Here is a 17,599-nt window from a genome sequence, read left to right as displayed (position 1 = left end):
ATTATCACTATGTACATAAAAAATGTACCAATAAAATAATATAAATTCATTAAGAAGAAAAGAATAAACAAATTTTTTTTTGTTTTTTTGAGACAGGATCTCACTATGTAAATCCAGCTGGCCTTGAACTCATTTATTTAGTAGGGTCTCAAACTGATGGCGATCCTCTTGCCTCTGCTCCTGAGTGTTGGGACTACAGATATGCATCACCACGCAACATAAATAGGAAGACGTAGGTGAGGTGCCACATGCATAAATCCCAGCACTCTGGAAGACTGAGATAAAAAGGTTATAAATCTGAGCCTAGCCTGGGCAACTCAGAAATACCCTGTCTCAAAAATTTAAAAAGAAGTGTGGTGTGCGAAGGGAGCCTAAGCGGTATAGCCCAGTGCAATTAGTTCAGGGCCTTAAGGCTCAGGGCCTTAAGTTCAATCTCCAGTACCACAAAAAGAAGTTATTAAAATTTGGAGCCATTTTATGCATATCATGTGATGAAAAACTCATGTTGTTAAAAATTAAGATTGTCAAAAGAAATATAATAAAAAGAATGAAGTTTTAATGTATAAAGGAATATTCAATATGAAATTAGGGATTTTCTTTCTGTAAATATTTTTTTCTTGCTCTGTGTACTGAAAACCAAGATGCTGATCCCTGGGATGATGAGCAAAGCCCCCGGATAATGACTTCTAAGTATCATTACATCACTGACAGGAATTGAGGTTCCTGAGGCAGAAAAAGCACCAAATGGGCCCAGGACAAAATTTGGTGGCATAAAGCAATAAAACACTTCAAATTAATAGGGCCTTGGCAGAAGAACACAAGAGAAAACTGGAAGGGGACAATACGAGCAACTACTGGCTAACTAGCATGAGGATTCTAATACTAAGTAAACACAGTATGTCCACAGTGATAGAGAGGGACAAAGGGAATAAATTGTTCCTCTTTCCACATGAGTGTCTGTCAGCAATTGCAGGACAAAGTGGGAAAATCACCACTCTGCAGCTTCCAACCTAACAACCTAAGAACTCCTGGGCGGGGAGCCCAACAGACAGCAAAATGAGTAGGTGGAAAGGAGGACACTAGGGAAGAGAAATGCAGAAAGACTCAAAGGAAAAGTCTGCAATCTCAGCCAAGTGATTCCACTTTTTACCACCAAAAATGAGATTGCTGAAACTGTACATCTGAAACAGTGCTAAAAGCAGAGGAAGTGAATGAGGCTGCACAGATGATGATGTATACATTCTGTGAATGAAGAATGTATTGTACTTTATGCATATTTTAACTCTTAAAATTGTAAACCAAGAAAACAGAAATATACAAGTTATTAGGATGAACATCATTATGCATTGCATTTCTTCCAGGTAGTAACTGTTTTCCCAACAGAATGCAGATTACTGCATCAAAATGAGCTTTGAGGGACTGGGGATTTAGCTCAGCGGCATAAGAGCCTGCCTTGCAAGCAGGCATTTGTGAGTTGGATCCCTGGTACCGATAAAAAGGAAAAAGACAAAAAAAAAAAAAAAAAAAAAAAGAGCTTCGTGTATGTGTGTGCAAGTGTGTATGTGTGTGCACACAAGTGCATGTGCTGATGCACATGAGAATGGAACCCAAGGCTTCATGGATGGTAGGCTAGCACTCTGAATTACCAACCAAAATATGAGCATTTTTTTCCTCCAAAAAGTTGTACCAAAATTACTTGTCAATAGCGAGCATGAAAAGCTAACAAACAGGAGCTGCATTAAGAAAGGACCAGTCTAAAAGAAGAGCATGACAAGTTATGGGATAACAAGGAATCTGCCTATGGGGTATTACCTACAATTGGGGGAAAGTGGGAAGGCTGCTGGCGCCAGAAGAGACAATCTGTGCTCTAGGAGTCATTCTGAGTTCAAGAAGGGAAGATTTGCATTTGAGAAAGTCCATACTGAGGCAACCAATAACAACCTGGAGGGACACTAAGAATATCCACTGGAATCAGCTCAATGAAGACAAAAGGGTCCAGATCACCCTGGGCAAAAACGGGTCTGAAATGACTTCTGAGAGATGGAAAGACCCAGGCCATGGTCTTGGTCAACTATTAGAAGGAGGTCAGTGCAGAAAAGAAGCACCACTGCCTGAGGATCTGATCTACCTGACCAGACAGGAAAAAGTACCACGCACAAGAGAACAGATTTGGGAGGGAGGAAGATGAGGTGGCCAATGTTCAATTCAAGGAGTCTAAAGTCCATCCAAATTAAGTGTCCACACGATTTCAAGCTCTGCATGTGGGAGATGGAGCTATGAGAGCCAGGGGTACAATGGGTAGCTGGAATGCTAAGGCAAAGCCACCTGCCCAAATTCTACCCACACGGACAACGATGGCAAGCATTCCAGAGCTGTGCTATCCCTACATTATTAATTTGCTCAAGCCAAACTAGATGGGCTCTATTCCTTCTTTCATTTTATACACAAAAAAATATGTAAGCTACGTGTGTTACCCTTATCACATTTTGAATATTCAGTGTAAAGACAAGGAAGCACTCATAAAACAGAATATGTTAATGTACATAGTACATACATATACATAAACACTAGGATGGTATGCTAAAATGGCTTGTGTATAATATGTAAACATATATTCTGTTTAGTGAAATACTATATGTAAAAGCACATACTGCTTCAGACTCTGTGGGAAAAGCAAATGTTGGCCAATGGCACTAATGTTATATATAGCCCAAGCACAAAAGGGTTTCCATCCTGTAACCAAATAATGTCACTCCTCGCTATTTCCCTATCTTCCATACAGTACACAAAATGCAGAGGCCTCAAAGGCACTTAAAAGCAATTCCTTACCCTTCAAGGCTCCGTCTGATACCATCCTTGTCTACCTGGCCAAGCTCATTTGGTTCCACTTTTCCATCCTTTTAAGGTCCCCCCCCGCCATTCCCAACACTTGAACTAGGTAAATTCCTCCTTCCCTCCATCCCTTCACTGGAAAGTGAACTCGCTCAGAAAGTCTTGCTTTCCTGGGCAAAGGTGCTAGCTATGCAGCCTGCCCCACAGCTCAGTCCCTTTAACCACTTCACTTTGTCAGAGTATGTCTTACAACCTGCTCTTGTCTTGGACATGAGTGTACGTAAACACCAGGGGCCCTGTCTCTGGCCAACTTCATCTGGTTCCACTTTTCCCTTCCCCCAAGGTCCAAGAGCAATGACCAAAAATACCCCCAACATCAAATGTCAGTGTCTTCCTTTGCTTCACACTCAAGCTTGACCTGGGCATCCCCACTCTCTCTCATACTCTAGTGCCACCATTGTGCTCGGTGGTTCTGTTTTAACTCCATTCTCTATATTCTAGTGCTTAGCCTGATACAGCACCTCACATCTTCATCACAGAAGTACTAACCATGCAGCATGACTTCTGCCCCTGCTTTGACAATGGACACATCTGGCGAGGTAGGTACATTTTTCATCAAGGTATGATTTTTAGGATTTTTTTCCTCATAACACTCTGATTGCTGGGCTCTTAGATCAAGTTAGCAGATTCTGTAAGAAACAGGCAAAATGTAGGGTCCCATCTGCAATTTAGCATGAATATGTTCCATTTTCTTGATCGTACAGAGTTCCTGGAAGACTGTAAAACTACTGCATTAGAATTTAAGAATAAAGTTTGCATTTGAAAATCCAGCTAGAACTTCAAACTGAAACTGAAGCAATATCTAAAAGCAGCAATTTTAAAAAACTGAGAAACAACAGGCAGGTATCAGGGCACACACTTGTAATTCCGGCATTCTGGGAAGCTAAGGCAGGAGGATCTTTAGTTTAAGCCCAGCCTAGGCAACTCAGTAAGACCTTGTCTCAAAATAAAAAATAAAAATAAAAACGGCTAAGGGCCAAACATATAGCTAGCTCAGTGGCACAAGCAAACACAAGTGCCTAGCAAACGCAAGGTCCTGCATTTGTTTCCCAGTAGCCGTCCCCAGCAATAAATAAATAAATTTTCTAAAAAAAAGGCAGGAGATGCAGCTCAGTAGTGAAGAGGGGAAAAAAAAAAAAAAAAAAGGAGAAAGAAAAGTCACACACGATCAACACATTGAATGAACATCATGAGTCCTCTTCTACCTCCCTAGCTTGTCCTTTGCCCCTGCCTGACTTGCTGTTTCTCTGGAGCAGCAGGGCACAGGGAAAACAGACGAGAGTGGAATAGAACTTCAAAGACCCAGAAAAGTGACACTGTCTTTCTAAGGTTAAATCACTGGGCGATGCAGATTAGGGGTTCTGACTAGAAACTCAACAATGACTACAAGCAAGTACTGCTTTTGTTTGCTCCTGTAACAAGTGATAATACTGATCAATATATTTACTAAGACTTTTATATGCAACTGTAGATGGAGAACATGCCAGTCTTTTCTTCTACTTCCTGTTACACACAAAGCCTGTACAATGCTAACCCACCAAGAACTAAAAAAGTAGAATGCATGCGCTAACAGTCTCTTATCTTGAACCAAGTGAGGTGACCAGTACATTTCATGACAGGAGAAACAGAGCATCTCTCAACCTACTACAATCTTTCATATGGAATACATATGCTCAAGTGAAGAAATACAAAAGACTATCAACAAACAGGACCAGATCTAGATATGACCTAAAAATGTCCCAAATTACCCAAGTTACCAGGTGCAACTTCAAATGTTCAAAATCATACTTCACAAAGGGAAAATTTTCAATAGAAAACTGGATTACTTAAAAGAATCACAGATTCCAGAACCTTAAAAAATACAGGAACTGAAAACAAGAACCTATGAACTAAACAGCAGATCGGATACAGCTTAAGTGAGGATCAATGAGCTGAATAGAAAGGTCAGTAAATAAATATCTAGATAGAAATAGGAGAGTTTTAAAAATCTGTAAGGGAGCATATGATACCTATAGGGTAAAAAATAAAAAGTCTAAAGCACATACAAATGGAGACTGAAATGGAACCAAAAATAGAATAAGGAAAATTTATAAAGAAAATAGTGAAAACTTTTCCAAAACTGATCAAAGAATCAAGTCACCTGAAACAACAAAGAACAGCAATTTTGCTGATGCCTAAACCAAGAAGGAAAGAATCAAATAAGCCAGCACTAGAGAGGCTGAGGCAGATGCGCTGCCTTGAGCGTGGGTCCAGCCTGGGCTACACAGTGAGTTAAGGCCAGCCTAGTGTGAGATCCTGTGCCTTCCCTCCCCCCAAAATTAAAAGAAACAAGGAAAAGGGCACTACTTTAAGCAGGCCAACAGCATAGTAAGCTAACTTGTTAATAAAGACAAGTGCAGAGCTGAGCATGATGGCAACAACGTGTGTAATCCCAGCACGGGCCACTGAGGCAGGAGGGTCAAGAGTTAAAGTCATACATGTCTAACAAAACATGAATGGATAAAAAACAACTGTGCTATATACATGATGGGGTGCAGATCTGCCACAAAGAAGGACAAACTTGAGTTACTTGTAGGAAACTGGATGTATCTTGCAATCACAACGTTAAGTGAAATAAATCAAGACATGCAAGTTTAAAGATTCCATGGCTTCTCTTACAGAGAAAGTCAAAACACAAACAGCAAAATAAAAGATAGACAACAGAACTAAGGAGAATGATCTTTTGCAAAAGATGGAGGAAAGGGGCTGGGGATATAGCTCAGGGCACAAGCACCTGCCTGGCAAGTGCAAGGTCCTGAGTTCAATTTCCAGTACAACAACAACAAAAAACAAATGGAGGAAAGGGGAGTGTAAGGGATAAAGAAAATAACTGATATGCTGTGTACATGTACCAATACCCCACAAGGAATGTAATCATTACACACTGCAAACACGTACTAATAAAAGATAAAAACAAAAAAATTCAAGACCAATATATATTAATAAAAAATTTTTTAAATGAAAGAGTACAAGGTCAGTCTTAATTATGTAGTGTGACTGTCCCCCTCCAGGAGAGAGGGGGGTGGGAAAAAGGAGAAGAAGCCCAGAAAACAGCAAATAGGTAGTTTACAAATGGTGAAAAAATACAGTTTGAAAAGGAGAAAAAGTGCATAAAAAATAACCATAAACCAGGAACTCTGTACTCGACGAAAATATTCCTCAAAAGTGAAGGCAGGGGCCGGATTTAGCTGCGCAGCGTAAGCGCCTGCCTTGCAAGCAGGAGGTCATGAGTTTGATTCCCAGTACCAAAAAAAAGTGAAGGCAAGAGAGGTTTTGTTCAGGCAAACAAAAGGACAACCCATCTCCCACATATATAAACTAAAACAAGGGGCTGGGATATAGCTCCGTGGCACAAGCACCTGCCTGGCAAGCACCAGGTCCTGAGTTTGATTCCCAGTAACAAATCATAAATAAACAAACTAAAAGAAATGTGAAGAAACAAGAGATAAAGAGCAATAAAATGTATAACTATAAGGATAAATCTAAGTAATACTAATTATATAAAACAATGCTGACAATGCCAAAATATATCTAACATTATAATACGTAACAATGGCACAAAAGGTGGACATAAGTGCCTAAAAAACAGCAATGGCTCGAAAACAGTAAAAGTACTTAATAAAGCATAATGTTTTGTTGTTGTTCTTTTTGTTTTGTTTTGTTTTGTTTTTTTTTGTACTGGGAATCAAACTCAGGACCTGGCACTTGCCAAGCAGGTACTTGTCCCGCTGAGCTAAACCCCTGGTCCACAGATTAGGCATAAATTTAAAATTGATCCTATTACCTAGGAATGAATGAAAAACATTTTATATATATATATCCAAAACTTTAACAGAAGAAACACGGAATTAAAAACACTTCATACTTCTGAGGTGTGGTAGCACACACCTTTAATCCAAACAGGAGGATGCCTGTGAGTTTGAGGCTAGCCTGGGCCACATACACAAGTTCAAGGCCAGCCTGCACTACATAGCAAGACCCTGTCTCGAAAGAAAGAAAGAAAGAAAGAAAGAAAGAAAGAAAGAAAGAAAGAAAGAAGAAAGAAAGAAAAGAAAAGAAAGAAAGAAAGTTCATACTGAAGAAAGAAAGTTCATACTTCTAAAGGAAGGCAAAAAGTAAAAAGAACACAGAACAGATAGGACAAACAAAACCAACAGTAATGTGTGCTTATAAATAATCAGATATTAAGTTATATATATATATATGGAACAAATATTCTAATTAAAAAACAAAGATTGTGAGGATAACCAAAATAAAACCACACACTGTACTATTCAGAGAGGCACACTCTAATTACAAGACCACAGGCAAATGCAACTAAAGGTGTTGTGGTAAACAACATCAGAAAGACTTAAAAACATAAATCAGGGGCTCGGGATTTAGCTCAGCGGCGTAAGTGCCAGCCTGACAAGTGCAAGGCTGCGAGTTTAATCCCCGGTACCCGACCCCCCCAAAAAAGCATAAATCAATGCTAGAGGTACACTGGGACACTTCACAATAATAAAAGTTCAACCTACAAAGAGGACAAAAGCTCTAAGTTTGAATGTACCTAAAATACAGTCTCAAAATACATACAAGCACAGTTGCACACACCTAAAATTGTAGAACTTTGGGAGAGGAAAAGCCAAAGATCTCAAATTCAAGTCCCACCCGTGGAATTTAGAGAGACCTTGTTTTAAAATAAAAATAAAAGAAGCTGGAGACATAGCCTAGTGGGAAAGCATCACTGGGTTTGATCTCTGGTACTATCAAAACAAAACAGGGGGCTGGGGATTTAGCTCAGCGGCATAAGCACCTGCCTTGCAAGCAGACAGTCGTGAGTTTGGTCCCCAGTACCAATTAAAAGGAAAAAGACAAAAAAAAAAAAAAAGATAAATATAAAAGGAGATAGTGACAAATCCAGTCCTTTATCTACACTGATTAAATTAATATATATTCAGATTCCAGTAGCCTCATTAAGGTAAAAAGAAACAAGTGAAATTAAGTTTAATAATATATTTTATTCAACCCAGATAAAAGGCTACGCACAGTATATTAACAACATCTGTTTCTGTCTTGGAACAAGACCTCCCTATATAGTCCAGGCCTGCCTTGACTTGGTATGTAGCCCAGACTGCTCTCAAAATCTTCAACCTCCTGCCTCAGCCTCCCAAGTTCTAGGGTTGCAGGGATGGGCCACCATGCCGGGTAACATACCTTATCTTCATCTGCCCAAGAAACTTAAAAACAAACAAACAAACACTAGACACTCTCCCAAAATTAGAAGTTAAATGCTATACTTTAAAAAACTATTATGAATTAAAATAGATTCGAAAAAAGAAACTATTTTTTGTATTACAGCTAATGCAAATTTGACTTACAAAAACGTGTAGAACATAACTAAAAGTGTGCTCCACGGAAATTAATAGCTTTAAATATATATATAAGAAAAGACTGAGTAAGACAGGAAAATCTTAAGTTTAAGTTAGCAAGATCCTATCTCAAAATTAAAATAAGGGCTGAGGATGTAGCTCAGTGTAAAAGCCCTGAAATCAACCTTCAGTACAAAAAAAGACAAAGAATGAAAGTCTAAAAATTGGGGGCGGGAGATATAACTCGGTTGCACAAGTGCCTAACTCGCAAGCACAAAGTCATCAGTTTGATTCTTGGTGCCATAATAATAATAATAAAATTTGATGAAATATTTACTTGTGAAACTAGAAAAATGAACAAAGGCAAAGAGTTCAGTAATGAAATAGAAAGCAAGTATTAAATAGGAAAACAACAACGAAGCCAAGTCATGCATGCTGGAGCCGGCCTGCAACGTCCACATTAACGGAGGCTGAGACGGGAAGATGGAAACGCCAAGGCAAGGTTGTCTAAAAAACAAATGAGAACAAAAACATCAACAAAGCTACAATTCAGCTTTTAAAGAACTTATAAAACTGGTAAATTCCTAGCAAGATAATTTAAGAAAAAGAGACAAAGCACAAACTGCCAATACAACGAATTATTAAAATGTACATCACTACAGATCATGTAGATAATAAAGATACTGTAAATCACTATCAGGAAAATCTTACTTCTAACTATAAAGTTGATTCTGAAAATTTTCTTTCTCAGAAGGAAAACCCAAGACTTGGGAGGTGTTGTCAATAAATTCTTTCAAGTATTTAAGGAGGAAAACAAAAAAGTCACAAGTTTTCCAGGGAAAAGAAAAAGAAGAAATACTTTCTACCTTGCTTTATGAGACCAGCATAATAACCTTTATAGCAAAACTTAAAGATAATAGAGCTGGGGATGTAGCTCAGTGGCTCAAGTGCCTGCCTGCTAAGTGTGAGGTCATGAGGTCAAGCCCTGGTGCAAAGCACACAAACACACACGGAAGATAGTACAAGAAAATAAAATGTTACATCAGTATCTTCTATAAATACAGACACAATAACCCTAAACAAAACATTAGCAAAGAAATCTAGTAAAAGTAAACTATAAAGAGACTGGGTTTCAATTGTTCTAGAATAGCAAAACTTAAATTGGCTAAGGGTGAGGTCCAGTGGTAGAGTATGAGCCTCGCATGCTCAAGGGTCTGCACTGATCCCCAGTACCATTAAAAAAAAAGACTACATTACATAATAGAAAAAAAAATCAGAAAAGAACACAAAAGGATAATATGAGGCCTTGAACTGGATTCCGGAACAGAAAAACAGCATCAGGGAAAACTTGGTGAAACTGGAATAATTTTTACAGTTAATACTGTGCCAACGTTGTTAACTTCCTACTTTTGATTTCTCTAGTTTTGTAAGATGATAACAAGTACAAAATGAGTAAACAGAATATATAAATTCTTAAAGAAAAAAGAAAAATTATAAGTGTTTCGAAAGATAAAATTCAAGGACTGGGAATTTAGCTCAGTACCAAGTGTCTGCCTTGCAAGCGTGTGGTCGTGAGTTCAATGCTCGGTACCCATAAACATAAAAATTAATTAATTGTTTAAAAGATAAAATTCAATACCACTCAAGATTGCTAAAAGTCTCCTACAAACTAAGAATAAAAAATTACATTTTGATACAAAATAGGAAACCCTAGGACCTAGAGTAACTTTCATGGTTAAAGGGGAAATAATGAAAGCTTTCCTTGCACGTGAGGAACAACACAGGGATACAAGGATACATGTTCATACCACTTCTTTTCAGGGTTGTTTTGGAGCTCTCAGCCAGTGCAATCAAGCAAGAAAAAGAAAAATGGTTGCAGGACTTGGAAACAAATGCCCAACAGGTAAAATATCAGGTCTACTTCTATAGATTAGTAATAAACAATTATATTAGCTGTCTCATGGTCATGGATTAAAAATTCAATATTGAAAAGGTATCATTTCTCCCCACACTACGTTGCAGATTAAGTGTACTCCCAATTAAAATACCAACACACTTGAAGACAGATTGCCTCACTGATTCTAAAATTTATCTGAAAATACAAAAGACCAAGATCAGCTAAGGAGATCTTGAGGAATAAAGGTGGACAATTTAAATTACCAGGTCTCAAGATACCCTAAGCCTACAAAGTGCTGTTGTTGCAAAGATGACAAAAATATCAGTGGAGTAAACGAGAATTCAGCAACAGACCCATACATTTAGTCACTTGAAGAGGGGATAAAGATGGCCCGGGACGACACAGCGGGAAAAGCATGGTCCTTTTAATGAATTATGCTGGGTCAATCAAACATCCATATGTTGGGGCAGGGGAAGAGCTTGCCTTCTATCTCATACCATAAAACCAATTTTGGATGGATGGAAGATAACACATTTACAAGACAATATAAGATGGAATGCACAGATTTGGTCAAGCAGATTTCTTAAGACACAAAGCATTAAATATTACTGAAAAGACTGATCAACCGAGATACAATGAAATGTAAAACTGCTACTTATCAAAAGATACTAATGAGAGCTGGCCATGGTGTCACACACCTGTAACTCTAGCACTCAGGGAGACTGAGGCAGGAGGATTACTATGAGGCCAGCCTGGGCTACATCATTAATTCAAGGCCAGTCTGGCCTTAAAAAAAAATAAAACTCTGTTCTGTTCTGTTTGATAGTATCAAGTTTGAGGGTATAGGCAACTACTTTGAAGGCAATAAGATTAACTATGATGCCCATTCTGGTTTGACTATTATCTTCTTTTGAAGTCTCGTAATGTCTCCAATGTTTAGGTTTTATTGGTCTTATTCTGTACTGTTTTGTTCAATTTCATTATACCTAATGATATAGGCAATTCTTTTTAAGTTAGCAAGACGCATTATGGTAAACACTGTTGATTTCCTTGTATTCTGTTCTTACATCATGTACTATGTCCATCCTTTGTTTTGACTGACTGCTTTGTTTTGTCATATTTGGTTTTATTCTCTTCCAAAAAAAATAATAAGAATTATGGGAGTACTAAAACTCAAAATGTGTAAATGTTGTTGTAAAAAAGAGAGGGGAAAAAAAAGTGCTCTAAAGGATACAACTGCAAGTGTGTTTAGGTGTGTTAAGATAGATGACCACATTACTAAGTTTTTGTCAGATCACTGAACACAACTGTTTGCAGTCTCACTGTTTGAATGTCCACTTTGTATGCTTTAATCCTGTAACTTGAACAACTATTTCTAAGATGACAATATGTAATCTATTAACTAGTGATTTCTTACTTTTTTTTAAATTCTGTATTACTTGTACCATTATACTGTTTTGTTTTATTTCTCCTTTAAATAAAATTTTAAAATTAAATAAATAAAATATACTAATGAGAAAGTGAAAAGGCAAAAAGTATAAAAATAATCCGCCATACATATAGTACATGTACTCAGAATATATAAAGAACTCTTTTAAATCATTAAGAAAACAAAGTCCAGGAGTTGGGGATTCAGCTCAGCGGCGTAAGCGCCTGCCTCACAAGCAGGCAGTCATGAGTTCGATCCCTGGTACCGATAAAAACAAAAAAGACAAAAAAAAAAAAAAAAAAAAAAGAAAGAAAGAAAGAAAACAGAGCCCAGTCACCAAATGGGCAAAAGATAATACACAGCAGACATCCAAATGGCCAATGAACATGTTCAGCGAAGCTCCACATATGCATGCTGATTGCTCTTCAGGAGCACAAAATTCCAATCACACTGAATCACCTCTCCCACTAAATAGGCACCAGAAAAGCTAACATAAAAGAATGAACAGTGTCAGGGGTAAAGATGATATGAACACTGACTTCTCACATGCTGTTGGTGTCAGTACAATGCCATTTTTAGCAGTATCTCTTAAGGCTGAACAAATGCATGGACTATCACTCCATAGTTCTCTGCTTTTTTAATTTTTTAAAACAGGATCCAAGGGCCAGGGATATAGCTTAGTGGCACAACTCCTGTTTGGCAAGGACAAGGTCCTGAGTTCAATTCCCATACCCCCCCCCCCAAAAAAAAAGACAGGGTCTTAGTATAAAGCCTAAGAAGTGCTCAAATTCACAATCCTCTTGCCTCAGCCTTCTGCCTGCTGAGTTTACAGGCATATGCCACCATGCTCAGCCATAGCTTCACTCTCATATACAAAAGAAATAATACACAAGAATACTCAGGATTGAATTGATAAAAACTGGAATCAACCTGAATGTTCATAAATAGAAAAGAACAAATTTTGATATATCTGTATGCTGGATTACCAGACAACAGATGAGAATAGGCAAACAACATAGACAACACAGGTAAATCTCACAATGAAACAACCAAGAAACACAATATAGGTATTATTTTACTTCATTTAGTCAAGAAGAAGCAAAAATAATCAATGGTGAAAGATCAAGACCATTGTTAGAATTGGAGGAAAGTTAAAGGATTCCTCATTTAACCACCAAGTCCTATTCCTGTCAGTAGAGCGTTAAAAGAATTAGTTGCTAAATGAGGAACTGTATATAGTACATACATTACAATATTCAGAACAAAGAAATGGTCAAAGGAAACTTCAACTAGATGACTTTGCCTTTATTTGCATAACTTCTATGCAGTATATAATGTATAACAAAACATAAAACTACAGTACTATATAGTACCATCAGAAAAATTATAGTACTGTATAAACAGTACTAAATAGAAAAAAACACTGAGGGTCTATGAACAAGAAGTGCAGAATTGTACAAAAAAAAAAGAGGAGGCGTAAGTCTGAGCAGCAGGGAAGTCCAAACAGTTGTTAGGCCGGTCATTAAATCAGAAACACCTGTACTGGAAACTAGGCAGGGGCTTCCAGTGTTTCATTTTGATCTAGGAACTGTTTCTCAAGTGTGTTGGCTCTATGGAAAATTTGCTGAGAAAGACAATTCCTATCTGAGAAGATTTCTGATATTTGCTATAGTTGGGGGCCTTCACACTGAGGAACATTCACCATTCTCTTTTTATTTTTTATTTAAGACAACTGCTAAGTTTCTCAGGCTGTGCTCAAATTTCTGATCCTCCTGCCTCGGCCTCCCTAAGGGTTGGAGATTCCAGGCATGCACTACATGCCCAGCCTTTTACTTCAATTTTTAAAAGTAGGGTACATTCTGACCTGCCAACCTAATGTGCCAAAAGTACAGCGGGCACTTACTTGACGGGCCTCTCCGGTCACACAACTACCAAAGATGAGCCTGATTCCAGGAAAGGAAAAGGACCAAAACAAGTTTGTCTCATGGTTTCTGTGTTTCTGAAATGCTGCATCGGGTACTCAGATGGTGACGGGACCTGGTGGCATCATCACATTATGCTCTCAACTAAGCATTTCCAGGCTGCTACACTGAGCAGCAGCCAGAAACAAATCACCGGGCACCCACCTTATCAGCAGGTGTGACAACACCTACTGCCTGACACCAGCTGTACAAAACTCCTGTCACTTCCCTCGCAGGTCCTGCCCACCTGTTTTTTCCAAAAACTGAACAGATTAACTGCTGTATTAGATAAACTGCAGATATACCTCAAATTACAGTCAATCTATTACAAAAACAAAACTAAACCACCAAAAATTTACAAACACCTGTATATACAATAAAATCCTTCACATAAACTGCTCCCCACTCCCTCCCTACAGAAATACAAGTTGACCAATTCTTATAATCCTCTATAGCAAAATCTGATCTAAATAAACTCTGTCATTTATAAGACTCCAATGAGAAAAATCTTAATGTGGGCTAGGGATGGAGCTCAGTGACAGAGCACTAGCCAATCACGAATGAAGCCCTCTTTCAACCCTGTGCTCCACAAAAGCAAACAATTTACTGATTCTCCAACAAAAGAAACATATAGCACTAACATCAAATTATTGTTTCTAAAAAGGAAATTCAAATGCTTGGCATATCAATCTTTCAGGAGAATTGACTACAGCCAAGAAATACATGAGGGCTAGTGTTCATTTGCTGATTTATCACTGCAGACTCATCATGACAGTATGAATGTATGCTTATTCAGGTCTACCTGAATGGACCAGAAAGGCAACTATTATGAACAAGTAAAATGGTAGTTGTTGACTGATAAACACCTAAATAATAACCTACTTATCTTCCACTATGTTGTGTACCATTTACCTTATATTTTTCAAGTTTTACTATGTTCTCCCTTCACATGCCATTGAGTCTCCATTTAATTCCACAAGAGGCAGTTTTGAAATACTGGGGTGAATATAATATCCTTAAAGAAATAACTAGGGGCTGGGGATTTAGCTCAGTGGCATAAACGTCTGCCTTGCAAGCAGACAGTCGTGAGTTCGATCCCTGGTACCGATAAAAACGAAAAAGACAAAAAAAAAAAAAAAAAAAAAAAAAACCTAAAAAAAGAAAAGAAAGAAAGAACTACAGTTGTTTCCAACTTTGAGGGATTTTTTTGTTTGTTTGTTTTTGGTTCTGGAGAGCGAACTCATGACCTTACGCTTGCCAGGCAGGAGCTTATGCTGCCCCAGCCCAGTTGTTTCAAACTTAAAACTCTAGTCTACCAAGGAGAAAGTTCCTAAAGAATCAATTTCCAGTCTTCTATCCCTTATTACAAATGTGATTTACGAACACAGGTATTCTGATAAAGACAGGCTGTAAAAATTTTTTTCTGTGAAATCAATCCTTGTCTATCAAATTTCAAAGGCTAGAGATAATAGCTCAGCAGCATAAGCATCTGCCTGGCAAAAGCAAGGTCCTCAGTTCGATTCCTGATATCAAAAAAAACTTCATTATCTACTAAAATACATTAGAAAACTGTAAATCCTTGAGATACAATCCTAAACACACATACAATTCCTGAGATACAAGCCACGGGAACCCTACATTAAGCAAGAGATCTCACAAAACAGAATCAGAGAAACCAAGGACTATGTCACTTGGTTGTTGTTTCAAGTCTTTTTAAAAAACCTTCAAAGTGCATTCCCAAATCTTTAGCAGCTCCTCAAAGAGAGGAAAGTAGTAAAACATTTTCACATGACTTTATAGAACACTAGTTTGTCTGCCCTAAGTAGTTTAATCCCCAGGAACTCTGCATGTGCTTACAAACACCAGGAACCATCATTTCACAAGTGACTGGTTACACAAAATATACAGGTACATAAACAAAATATGGTATCATAGAAAGACACTTAACAGAAAAAACCTGTAGTTTCAGGTGAAAAACACACATACCTGTGGAAGCGCAGTATTGAGTTGTCTCTGCAACGAATCTCTCTCATGACCAACCTCGTGTAATTTCCCCTGGGTCAATGCCAATGTTTCTTGAGTCTCTCTCAATGTGTCCAGAAGACGGTCTCTTTCTTCTAGCATGGAGACCATGAGCTGTTCAAAATGGGAATCTGCATCTGGCTGTGAAGGGGAGCCAGATCCACGGCTTCCACTTCCTCCTGAAGGGACTTCTGCTTCACTGATAGTGGGCATCACCTCGCACATCATCTTGGAACAAAAACACAGACTAGTCATTAAGCGGATAATACAGGTTCCCACAAATCTACAACTTTATGAGTATCTGCAGCTAATAAAGGAAAGCTGACAATCTCTGTATTCTCAGATCTGTCATTCTTTGGACACAAACACTCTGTGAAAGATACACCCAGGCACCCATTAAATGCAGAAAGCCACAATATGAAGACACCAAAGAAGACAACAATCCTGGGAAGAAGTAAGGACCAAAGAGAACTACTTATTTCTCCTATAAACAATAGAGCAAACCTTGTGAGGTTTTGTTTGCAAAAGCAGATTTTTAGTTTTGAAAACAAGTGCGCTTCTGTTACCTAGTTTTTTCTATTTCTCGGTAGGGGCCCATTCCACCCAATCATTTTTCAGAAAAAGCACAGAAGGAGTATACAGCCAGGAAAACTGACAAGTACAAAATCCAACAGGCATCTTACAGGAATGTGTGCAGTCAGCTCCTGAGAAGGCCTGCCGGTTCCCTGAATTCTTGGGCTGGATTTAGTGAACACGGAAAGAAATTGGATTCGCTATGGCTCAAGAGAGATGTTTTTCAAGGACTGCAGTGGCTGGTCAGTCAACCTAACTTACATAAGTTTACAGCTAAAAAAAAAAAGGATTCCACAATGGAAATACAGCAGGTCAATACAGTGACGAACAGCTAGGAAGAAAGGAAAGGTGAAAGTTAAGATTACGGGAGGCTATTAAGTGTGTCACACAGACAGACGGGCTAATGAGGGCGAAAGCGGTCGCTGAGGACTTCCAGGCAGTATCCCTGGCAGGCGCGACCCTCCAGCAAGAGATGCCCGCGACCGCACACCTGCCCCACGACGATTTGTAGCACCGCACCGGGTGCTGTAGAAGTTCTGGCCCCACTTACCCTAGAGCTTGCCGTGATGCGGCCACAGGTGCGCGGCCGCAGTCCCAACACTGGGGTCTCCGGGGCGACGCGCAGCAATTTAGAACACGTCCTTTGAGACGTAGGGGATCCTGCTAGGCGCGCGCAGGACTAAGCGCCAGCCGAGCGCCGAAGCTTTGTCCCCGCCCGCGCCGACCCCTGGGTGACATCTAGCGCGCGGCCCACGGCCCGCTCCAACCATCCTGCCTCAGTCTCCCGCTGCTTACCTTGCTGGCCGGCGGGAGCGGCGAGGAGGCTCCGCGGCGGCCCGCGGGCGGCGGCTCGCTGCAGGCGAGCTCGCGGGCCCAGAAAGGCAGCCCGCGGCCGCTGTCCGCGGCCCCCACGCGCGGCCAGGGCCAGCCGCCAGTTAACGAAGGCCGGCCCGCTGCCGGACACTGACGAGCGCGGAGGAGCGGGCCCCGCGGCGCGTCGCCGGCGTCAACGTGCCCGACGTCCGGCGCGTCGTCCTGAGCGTCAGCACCGCCCCGGGGGAGGGCCAGGAGTGCCGCGGCCGGAGTGCGCACGCGCCGCCTCCAAGGGAGTGGGTGGATTGCAACTCCTAAGTCTTGATTGGCTCCTGTGCCCTAAGCCCCGCCCTCCAGGCCCCGCCCAGGCTGGGGTCGCTAACCGTGCTTCAGGTGGAAGCAAGGGAAGAGAGTGGTCCTAGCTCCTGGTCCCTGCTAATGCTTTTGCGGTGTTCTAGATCCCTTTCCGCACCCACGGAGACACTACAGGCTTTTTCTGGTCGTTTGCCATGCAACAGCCCTTGACACTTCGCAAAGGTCACATCTGTACAATTCTCCTGTACGGGAACGCTTTAATTTCCTGTCTGAACGAACAGAAAGCCAGGGCTTCAACTACCTGCCC

General features: G+C 39.9%; 1 protein-coding gene across 8 annotated transcripts in view; it reads right to left on the bottom strand.

Annotated features, from left to right (window-relative positions):
- Ppfia1 (PTPRF interacting protein alpha 1) overlaps positions 1 to 17,184 on the bottom strand; it is a 106,233-nt gene extending 89,049 nt beyond the window's left edge. For 3 of the 8 annotated variants that reach the window (XM_003468328.4, XM_063227685.1, XM_063227686.1), the window contains exons 1-2: positions 16,960 to 17,184; positions 15,556 to 15,819 (exon numbers count right to left, since the gene is read on the bottom strand). In XM_003468328.4, the coding sequence (XP_003468376.1) occupies positions 15,556 to 15,819 (264 nt within the window). In that variant the 5' untranslated portion in view covers positions 16,960 to 17,184. The remainder of the gene's footprint in view (positions 1 to 15,555; positions 15,820 to 16,959) is intronic. The other 5 variants (XM_063227688.1, XM_063227692.1, XM_063227690.1 and 2 more) reach the window with 3 other exon arrangements.
- Between the last annotated feature and the right edge of the window lie 415 nt (positions 17,185 to 17,599).

The sequence above is a fragment of the Cavia porcellus genome, unplaced genomic scaffold (genome assembly GCF_034190915.1).
Source record: "Cavia porcellus strain 051 isolate PalLab524CR breed Dunkin Hartley unplaced genomic scaffold, mCavPor4.1 scaffold_17, whole genome shotgun sequence".
NCBI lineage: Eukaryota > Metazoa > Chordata > Mammalia > Rodentia > Caviidae > Cavia > Cavia porcellus.
This window is presented reverse-complemented; position numbering and strand designations above follow the sequence as displayed.